This window comes from Stomoxys calcitrans, chromosome 5, assembly GCF_963082655.1.
Source record: "Stomoxys calcitrans chromosome 5, idStoCalc2.1, whole genome shotgun sequence".
NCBI classification, from domain to species: domain Eukaryota; kingdom Metazoa; phylum Arthropoda; class Insecta; order Diptera; family Muscidae; genus Stomoxys; species Stomoxys calcitrans.
This window is the reverse complement of record NC_081556.1, coordinates 114,724,538-114,735,186: the sequence shown is the minus strand read 5'-3', so window position 1 is coordinate 114,735,186 and position 10,649 is coordinate 114,724,538. Positions and strand designations below refer to the sequence as shown.

At 39.8% G+C, this 10,649-nt stretch overlaps 2 protein-coding genes and 1 long non-coding RNA gene across 4 annotated transcripts in view; 2 read left to right on the top strand and 1 right to left on the bottom strand.

Annotated features, from left to right (window-relative positions):
• The first annotated feature begins 4,108 nt into the window (after positions 1–4,108).
• The window catches only part of LOC106090979 (uncharacterized), a 36,163-nt gene continuing 29,622 nt past the window's right edge, over positions 4,109–10,649 (top strand). For both annotated transcript variants that reach the window (XM_013257350.2, XM_013257351.2), the window contains exons 1-2: positions 4,109–4,528; positions 4,621–4,908. In XM_013257350.2, the coding sequence (XP_013112804.2) occupies positions 4,228–4,528; positions 4,621–4,908 (589 nt within the window). In that variant the 5' untranslated portion in view covers positions 4,109–4,227. The remainder of the gene's footprint in view (positions 4,529–4,620; positions 4,909–10,649) is intronic.
• On the bottom strand, positions 7,677–8,793 carry LOC106090980 (proteasome inhibitor PI31 subunit). Its single transcript, XM_013257353.2, has 4 exons — positions 8,638–8,793; positions 8,272–8,568; positions 8,096–8,211; positions 7,677–8,034 (listed from the first exon to the last, which is right to left on the bottom strand). The coding sequence occupies exons 1-4, from the start codon at positions 8,791–8,793 to the stop codon at positions 7,779–7,781; spliced, it is 825 nt and encodes a 274-aa protein (XP_013112807.2). The 3' UTR covers positions 7,677–7,778.
• LOC131998189 (uncharacterized) lies at positions 8,206–8,848 on the top strand. The gene is made up of 2 exons (XR_009398643.1): positions 8,206–8,309; positions 8,377–8,848. It is a non-coding gene; the product is annotated as an uncharacterized LOC131998189 (long non-coding RNA).

The following is a 10,649-nucleotide window of genomic DNA, read 5'->3' as shown; positions in this document are numbered from 1 at the left end:
GATCGGTTTATATGACAGCTATATCAGGTTATGGACCGATTTAGCACATTTTTGGTAAATCATAACAAAACGGCTAGCTTTACTCCTTCGAAAGTTAGCATGCTCCCGACAGATAGACGGACGGACACGGCTAGATCGGCTTAAAATTCATTTCTTTGCGCTTCTTTAGTTTGATCACAAAATGTAAATGACGATCAAGTATATATTGGGTTGCCCAAAAAGTAATTGCGGATTTTTCAAAAGGAAATAAATGCATTTTTAATAAAACTTAGAATGAACTTTAATCAAATATACTTTTTTTACACTTTTTTTCTAAAGCAAGCTAAAAGTAACAGCTGATAACTGGTAGAAGAAAGAATGCAATTACAGAGTCACAAGCTGTGAAAAAATTTGTCAACGCCGACTATATGAAAAATCCGCAATTACTTTTTGGGCAACCCCATATATATCCTGTATGAGGTCTCAGAAGAATATTTCGAGGAGTTACAAACACAATAACGAAATTAGTATACCCACATCCTATGGTGGAGGGTATAAAAAACGGGGGTGCGCCCTATAAAGTGTAGTTTTCCCTACAAGCCAACAAAGACATTTGTTGGCTTATTTATTGTTGTTGTTATTTAAAAATATAGTTATTCGAGATGGAGCTCAAGCGTAATATTGTGATTAATTTATGTTTGGCTCTAAAATGAAAACCGGCTATTAATGGCGGACTCAAACACTTCAAAATAAACAAAATGTTAGTTTATCGCACCATAAATCGCAACAACACTTAAAATGGTTCGGCGAGGAAGGTTCGAATTCAACTAAATCCACTGCGTAGTGGCAATCAAATGGCTAAAAATCTGAAATTATCCTGTGAAAGGATGCAGCATGTATTTATATTAAAAGACCATTGAGCTCGTCTAACAAGTTCTAAAAGACACAAGAACTTACATCAAAGCAAAACAAGTAAAAGTGTGCTAAGTTCGGCCGGGCCGAATCTTGGGAACCCACCACCAGGATTCTACTCAAACATGGGAGCTATATCTTGTTATAGATCGAATTAAACCGTTCGTGGCGCAGTTGTTGAGAGTCATAACAGAACCGTATATGCAAAATTTCAGCCAAATGGGATAAAAATTGCGGCTTGTGAGGGCTTAAGAAGTCAAATCGGGAGATCGGTTTATATAGGAACTATATCCAAATCTGAACCGATATGGCCCATCACCTGCATCAATATAAAGGATCTGTGCAAAATTTCAAGCGGATAGCTCTATGCTTTCGACCGCTATCGTGAATTCGACAGACAAACGGACGGACTTGGCTAGTTCGAATCATAATGTCGAAAATGTTACAAACAGAATGACTACATTAGTATACCCCATCCTATGTTGGTGGGTGTAAAAAAGTTATACTCGAAAAATCAAAGAAGTTGCTGCTCTTGCACGAACGTGGAGAATTTCCAAATTTCTTGTTATCTGACTAGAAAAATTTCCCAATTGAGCAATTCGTAAACTCCCAAAATTAACGTTTTTACCTAACCGAGCGCACGTACGAGAATTTGAGCCTAAGTACGGCCATCCGAAGTAATTATGCCCTTCACATACGATGAGGGTATACTAATTTCGTCATTCCGTTCTTAACACATCTTCCAACAACTGTGCTAATATGGTCCAAGTCGATTCATCACCTGGTATAGCTGCCAATTTAACCGATCTCGGATCTTGACTTTTTGGGCCTTTAGAAGGCTAAATTTTTTGTTATGACTTCCAACAACTATGCCAAGTATGATCAAAATCGGTTCATAACCTGATATAGATCCCATATAACCTATCTTCCGATTATACTTCTTGAGCCTCTGGAGCGCCAAATCGTATACGATTTGGCTGCAAATTTGTACAATGTCTTCTCTTATCACCTCCAACATACGTGTCAAATATGGTCTGCATCGGTTTATAGCCTGATGCAGCTCCCATATAAACCGATCTCCCAATTATACTTTTTGAGCCCCTAAGGGGTGCAATTTATCCGAATTGGCTTAATTTTATCGATGAAGAACTTCATCGGGTCATTCCGGTATGTACAACCGGTTGCCATGGTATTGATCTCCAGTTTGCAGCTGTGACCGCTGATGGACGCTCTCCACTTGTTTTCATCGAGCCTGGCGTCAAAGTTAATGCAACTTATCCTAGAATCTGTTTGGGTGCCGTGAGCACGTAACCATATCATTCGTAGATCATGGACGTACCTATGGTGTTCGATATGACAAGGCGAGTTACTGGCGCCTCTAAATAACCAATGGCCAACATGTTCCAGCGGTGATCGGTCCTTTGGACCGTAACGAGCATACTCACCAATAGGAGCTAGACGTGGATCGCCGCCTCCACATATAGGCATGTGGCTACAACAACAACGAAGATCACCACACCAAGAGTGTGATGCTCATAGTCATCCCGTGCGGGTGCGGATATTAATCCGCCCATGCTACTATGGACATGCACCTAAGCCAGCGATCGACCTGTTGTACGCACGAAATACTAAAAAAGTAAAAGTGATAGCATGTGTAGGGCATGCGGGGAAGATGATCAGACGTTGGAGCATTTCCTTTGTCATTGCCCGGTTTTTGCGTCTAACAGATACCGGCACTTAGGTGGGGACGCAATACCAGACATGAACTAACTTAGGGGCGTGGCATGGAAAGCAATTAAGGATTTTTTAAGTTGCACAGAGTTCCTTACTTAGATTTTCTTTTCCGAAGTTACTTTTAAGATTTTAGAGCGCACAACAAGCCGATTACTGGCTTAGGTATATGTCTATAGTGGCAGATTAATATCTCCATCCTCTTTTCAGCCTAACTTAAACCCGAAACCCGAAATCGAAGTCAAATATTCCCTGCTCTTCATTAAATCCCGAACTTTTCTCTGTTCCACGTCCCTATGTTGGTATTTTATATTTGTATTTTTTGGGGTGTATTAGCCGCGTTTCATCATATTCCCCACATGCCCTAAAAACGCTTTCACTTGCAATCCCATGGTAGCCGGTTGTATGTACGGCATTTATCCGTTGAAGTCCTTCAACGGCAAGGGCAGCCGCCTCAGTGTACAGCACACCGCTACAACAACAACAACGCTATTACTTACCACATCAGTTCTGTATAGGCGTGCCTGAAGTCCGAAAGCTGATCTCCTTCTTACTCCCCAATCCGATAGCAGCCGTTTGTATGTACTGGATTGACCCGATGGAATCTTTTATGGACAAGGCCTCAGTATTACAACCATCTTACTCCCTTTCAGCATTTTTCTCGTTTTCTCACGACCAGGATCTCCCCATAGGATTTTTGTCGTCCTACCGTCCTCGAAAGATTTCGCATTCACCAAATTTACTGATGGCAGTCCTCTGAGCCTTTCAACTAGATCGTCGGTCATCTCGTTCCCTTTTTCTCCGCTATCGGCCGGCACCCTAACAGAAGAGACGTAAATCTGCTTACTATACTCCAAATTTTGGTAAACTTACGGTTCTTGTTGTTATAGCCCTGATGGTCATCTTACTGTTCTTAAAGATATCCACACTTAAAGTCCTCGTTCTCTTGCTGACAAAGAAACAATGCAGACTGCATATAAAATTGGCCAACTGAATGAAATGCAGTGGAATAAGTTTCTGTTGCCTTAAAATTCCGCAATCAAACGATGTTCAAATGATTTTGGCTGTTGGCCTGCTGAGTTTACCTTAAAAATCTACCTTGGTATGACAGAAATATCTCGAAGAAAATGTAAGTCTTTTAATTGTGAATGAAAATGCAACTACCATAAAATGATGCATTGTTCATCGATGCACTAAGATTTTTATAAAGTGGATTGAATAAACACGTTATATATGTATATACATATCAGGTCATCATAGCAGAACAATGCAACTTCTTAACTTGTCTTTTAAGTTTATATAGGGGTGCACTTGTACGTTTATAATTAAACCGCGCAATGATGCATTTCTCTCCCATGAACCATTGTGAATTGCTTCTAGTTGTACGAACAGCTGTTGCAACAATCGCCGCCGACATATTTGTTTATGTATACGCTAGGCTGTTTGTGAGTGGAAAATCGTCGTCGCTTTCGCAAATTGCTTGTTTGTCGGGGCTCCTCCAAAAAAAAAAAAAAAGTAAATAACAATAAAAAAGTGCTGAAACTAAAAATCACCGTTAGATAAAGTTAATAAAATCAAACTTCCGGATATTTGAAAGTGGGAAAAATGCCTACAGCACGTCTCTGTATTGTCCGAGGTTGTAAAAATGAAGAAGGACTTTCACTCTTCAGTTTTACCTATGAGAATATGGACGCCTGGTTGCATCAATTGGGTATGGAAGGCAGACAATTAAAAATGTCCTATGAGAAAGTCTGCCAACGGCATTTTACCGAGGATAGTTTTGTGGGCTACAACAAGACAAAACTTAAGCCTGATGCCGTTCCAACTTTATATTTGGGTCTGGACGAGTATGGTGAAGAGGAGGAGGAGGAGGAGCACAGGGAAGTGGTGGAGATAAAAAAGCCAGGTAAGTTGGCCCCGGGGGCAGTGAGGAGGTAAAACTACAAAATTTCATTGAGTTCGTTTATTAAAGCAAAAAATTTGATTTTTATTCTTTAGTGAAACCAATCCATTCTAATTCATCACGTCTCTGTATTGTCCGAGGTTGTAAAAAGGAAGAGGGATATTCACTCTTCAGTTTTACCTATGAGAATATGGACGCCTGGTTACATCAACTGGGTATGGAAGGCAGACAAATAAGGATGTCCTATGAGAAAGTCTGCCAACGGCATTTTGATGAAAACAGCTTTGCCAACTACAACAGGACAAAACTTAAGCCTGATGCTGTACCAACTTTATTTTTGGGTCTGGACGAGTATGGTGTAGAGATGGAGATGAAAAGGCCAGGTAAGTAGACACCGGGATGTAGTTCATAGAAGGCTATTCGGAAAAAAATCTAACATTTGGCATCATTTTCATTAAAATATTTTATAACAAAATTTTAATTGGTTAACAATTTTTCGTAAGTACAAAACATTCAAAACTGCTACTTTTTGAGGTGATGTGGGAGCTATGTTTTAGATATTTCAGTTTCCATAAGATTATACCAACATTTAACAATTTAAACCATGGCAATAAGATAGAAAAAAATGCTTTGACCAAATCAAATCAAATTCATAGTTAAAACCATTTCCTACAAATACCTTGGCAAACCATTAACATGATGCCCGTCACGGGATAGCTGTGAGCACCACACAGGCTGAAACTTTGAGCTCCAATCAGTGTGCAACTCATATCTGTCACGAGAAGCGTAGATGCGAGATATCGGGCGCGTCCTTAGGTTGCGGATAATGGAATGCTTCAAAAGAAGTAGCTACAACTGCAGTTCGCGGACAATCAGCGGTATCGAGCAGAGAGTCTCAGTGAGAGGCCGAGCGGCACCGACTCTTGCATAAATACTGAGTGCCGATGATGCTCGATAAGACAAGGCGAGTTATTGGCGCCTTTAAATAACCAATGTGCACCATGTTGCCGCGGCGATTGGTCCTTTCGACCGAACGAGCTTGCAGCTTGGCACCAACACCTGCAAATGTGGCTACAATAACATTAACATGATATTATTACAAAAGTATATTGTGTCTTCCTATTTTAATAGTAAGATAGGAGCATTGCTACTTGCTTAGGGTTCAGAGTGATCCGATTGTTAGTTGAATAAAGTTGATTGTGATACTCGGTCACAACCGGTACAGACATTCAACTCACCGACATCATTTGGAATCAAATGAATACTACGGCATGTTGTACAAGATTAACTTCATCTAGAGACTACCATTCCAAGCATTGAACCACTCACTCTAGATCAAGAGTATACAATTTTTCGTCACTTGTGAGACTGCTTTGAAAAGGGTACGGTAGATACACCTTAAACTTCTCCCCAAAGAGGTGTCGCTTGGCGGCACGCCGTTCGGACTCGGCTATAAAAAGGAGGTCCTTTATCGATGAGCTTAAACTTGAATCGGAGCACTCAGTGATATGTGAGAAGTTAGCCTCTGTTCCTTAATTGAATGTTCATGGGCAAAATTTGCAGATACCGCTTAGATAACACATAACTGTGTCTTTCCACGAGAAAGATCTTTGTTTTCCGATGAAGGTGACAGGCTTTTGCAGTTTGTAGAGCAACCAAACTGACGGTGCATAGTCTGCTACTCACCTATATGCTGCTGCAATATAAATTGAAAACCTTTACTTCTGAATTCGTCGCCATATAATGGGCAGAGGACCAGCAAAAGCTGTTTAAGAGGCACCAAGTTTTTTTTTTTGATACTTGGTGGTCGGAATCGTTACGCCATCAACTCTTACATCCAGCTACCAGCATATTTTCGCAGTGCATAAAGTGAATAATGCGGATAAATATTTGTTAGTAGGTCACTCCAATCAGTTAAATAAACGGGAATATCGAACGGCACGGGTTGAAACTATGAGCTCCAATTTGTGAGGTGTTCATAGCCATAAGGAGAAGCTCATAGTCATTACATATAGGGAACATTCCACTATTCGCAACTTGTGGACGCGCCCGGTAGCACTCACCTGAACTTCTCATGATGATGATGAACACGACACAAACAGCCGCTTAGAGTTCCAACTCGTGTAATGCTCATAGTTTTTGTAGTAGCCACATGTATATAAGTACCATTAGCGATCCTTGTCAAGCTCCTATAGGTGAGCAAACTTGTTCCGGTCCATAGGATCGATGGCCGCGGGAACTGACACCAAGTGTTACAATCACTTGAAATGGAAAATTACTTCGGTTGGCCGTTCGTAGGCTTAAATTCTGTTTCGTACGCACCCACGCCTATGCCAGCCCCTTAGCAGGATAGATGCTTTCTACGGTGACCGCGAAAATGGAATGTAGGCTGAGACGACATGACCTCGGGCTACTTGGAGGAGTTCTGTCTTGTGATGGAAATTTAGGTTCTGGACGCGGCGCTGAACACCTCTCTCCGATTCTGTGTACTTTTCAGGCACATATTCCTTTAGCCATTCTCACCGATGGTAGCTCTTCTCCCGTCCTCCTGTTTCGATTCAATTGTATATCCGAATAAGGCATTATTGAAAATTCAGCTAAAGGTCAAAAATGGAAATTTGCCCATGAATATTCCATTAAGGAATTAAGGGGGCAAGCTTTCTCACATATAAATGAGTGCTGCCCGATTCAAGTTTAAGCTCAATGATAAGAGACCTCCTTTTTATAGGCAATCTGAACGGCATGCCGCAGTGCGAGACCTCTTTGGGGAGAAGTTTTTACACAGCTTCTATTTATGGCATAGTAGCTCACAAACATCGCCAGCATTAGAAAAGGAAAACCATTGCTGAAAAAAATGTTCTGACATTCTCGCCAGAATTCGAACCCAATCGTTCAGCGTCATACGTGGACATGCTAAGTGTCCGCCTCTATCTTTTCCAAATCAATAAGTGCTGTCGAATTAAGGCTTTATCTCCATGATAAATGGCCTTATTGTTGTTAAGTCCAAACGGTGCGCCGCAGAGACATTTCTTTGTAAAAAAGTTTTCCAAGGCTCAAATATTAAATGGATTAGGCTCGAATTTGTGAGGCCATAACCACCCCTGTGAAATATTTGTTCAAACTGAGGCGTGGTATTAGAAGTCAACAAATATAAATGTTTTATGTTAGTTTTATTTCTTTTATTAATAATTCCAATTCAACCAAAAAATTATTTGCCAAAATCCAACTTAGAAAAGTTCGGTTACTAAAAAAATTACATATAATAATCCCCTCCAAATCCAGGTGGTGGCAAATGATCCGGATTGGGATTTGGTCTCAATCCTCGATCTGGTGGTCCAAATGGATCAAACCTTGGTCTTGGACCGGCATTAGGTCCTAAAAGATATCCAGGCTGTTGAGGAAAACGGAAAAGATTGCCGGGACCACCGCGGCCCAAGGGGTCCAAATCTCCGCGGCCAACATCAGGAAATCCAAATGGTGGAGGTCCTTGGAAATCTGGTGCACCAAACCTAAATCAATAGAAAACCAAAAGCTCATTGAACTGCAATGAAAGAAAAATTAACTACATACGGATTAAAGGGCCGTCTGGGTTCACCAATTCTCAAAGGATCATGATCAGAATTAGCACTAGAAGTCGAAGATGATGCTGTTTGAGTGGTAACAGCTCTGCTATTTCCTGAAAATACCTATATAAAATGAAATAGTTTGGTGTACATGTAACTCCAATCAAAGCATTCAATTCTAACCGGTTCCAATAATTCTTTGCGATAGCGTTCGCTTAATTGTGAGGCATTTGGTATCATCTTTGAAATATTGCCTTTTAAATCCTTTATCCATTCCTCACCATCTAGGCCAATGTTGGAAACCTTATGTGCCTTCACATCCATAAGGGTAATAATCAGGGAACCCTCTGTCCTCAAGCCCAGCAATATATACAACTGCTTATTATGCGTATATCTTAAGGCATAGTTCTTATCGTCGTCATTCCAATTGTCGGGCAGCAACTCGGAACCCGAGTTCTCATCCTCCTCCGTTAAAGTTTTCTATAGGATTACATACATACAAACTGCAAATATTTGCATACATTTCTGTAAATAATTTTCCAAACCTACATCGTCACCCAAGCCAATGCAACGAAATTGAGAATGTTTAGTCAGTACGAAATGGGCCAAAGCAATGAGCAAGTCATCCTTTTTATTGATTTGCTTTTCTATAGTTTTGAAAAGCAAGTTCCAGCCATAGAAAAAATCACTCTGGCTAGCAGACATAATTTCATGAAATCTTGAAAATATCTGAATATAAATACTTTTTTTGCGATCTTTACTATCTTTCTTCTTTCTGTTTGTCTTGCTTCTGTTTTGTTGTAATTTTGCCGTCGGTCTTGTTGTTTATATGCTTTCGGCTTTGTGGGATATATTTGTGAAGACAGCTGATTTGGAGGGGGATATTTTTAATTAAATACCATGTAATTATTGTATGGTTGTATTACATAGGGCATGTTAAGTGGTGAAACGTATCATCACGTATTGTAGCGAAGTACGTTTATCATTTACAAACATGGGATGTTGACACTTAGGAATATTCTTGTAAAAGCGAAGCGGTTAAGCTTATATCACACAATATGTATTGTCTTATGTATTTTCAAAGATAGCAGCTCTGAAACTTGTAAACATCGTATGATACGTGCGAAAAATGTAATAGTTGTGTTTCCTTGTTTGATCTTATATTTTTTTTAAATCAAATCCACTAAGGAACAGGGACAAACTTCGAAAATATCAATGAGTGTAGTACGACTGAAGTTTAAGCTCAGTAATAGGGGACCCACTTGTTATGTCCGAATCCGAACGGCGTGCAATAGAGCGACACCTCTTTGGAGAGAATGTTTTATATAGTATAGTACCTCCGATATTTTTCCAGCATAAGGAGAAGAAAACCAAAGGTGAACATTTTTTCTGATGGTATAGCCAGAATTCGAATCCAGGTGTTCAGCGTCATAGGCGGACATGCTAACCTCTGCGCTAGGACTAGTGACTTTATCTCGAACAAATTCGCCTAGAGGCAACCTTAAGTGGTTTAACCATGACCTTTGATAAGTCAAGTAATGAATAGACAGGGTTGTCGAGCGTGGTTAATGTGGTAATTGTATCATAGATGCGTTGTCGCTATTAATACGATTCAAATACAACATACCAACGCACGGCCCTTGAAGCCATCACACCTAATATGGTTGAAAAGTCTTCTAACCGAAGACGAAACGCGTCCCATAGTGGTTGGTGTGTGTTGCTTTCTTTGGCTTTCCTTTTCCATTTGCATCTCCGATCATTGACCTCGTCTCGAAAAAGAAACAAACAAAAATTGTAAAATTTAATGAAATTCGCCCTAACAGGCAAAAGACTTGCAAAATGAAAAAAAAAAAGGAAAAATTTAATTCAACTATTTCGATTAATCTATCGTATACATTGTAATTTTACTATAATCTCCTAGAATATAATTCACTCAATGTCTTTACCATTGGGGATGTTAACTTGTGACGGACAATTATTTGGTGTTTACTTTAACGAGAAATAAAAATCATTAATTACAGTGGCTTTTGAGTTGTTGTTGCAACCACATTTTCATGTGAAGGTGGCGATCCTCGTCAAGCTTCTGTACGTGAGCAATCTCGTTCCGGACCAAAGGACCGATCGCCGCGTGAACAGGATGGCCATTGGTTATTTAAAGGCGTCAATAACTCGTCTTGTCATATCGCAAAATTTCCGCAAAAATTGTATACGAATAAATTGGTATTGATAACACTATTCGTAAATAATAGTCAGGATTCAGTGAAGAAGGTTTAGCCATGCGATCAGCTGACTTACAAAATTTTTTTTTTTAATTTTCGGAGTTCTTGGCATTTAGGATTCCAACTTCTCTGTTTACATTCATACTTTGTTTACGGTTACTCCTATTTGATGACATTTTCACTCGTGAGATTTGACATCCTAAGCTTCTATTAGTGAATGCTGAATAATTGTGTAAATTTTATTTAGATTTATGACTTTTTTAAGTTAATGACTGGTACTATATTCGTTTTTCACTGTGGTTGTCTAATGCGGTACAGAACTTCTCAATTGCACTGGATAGG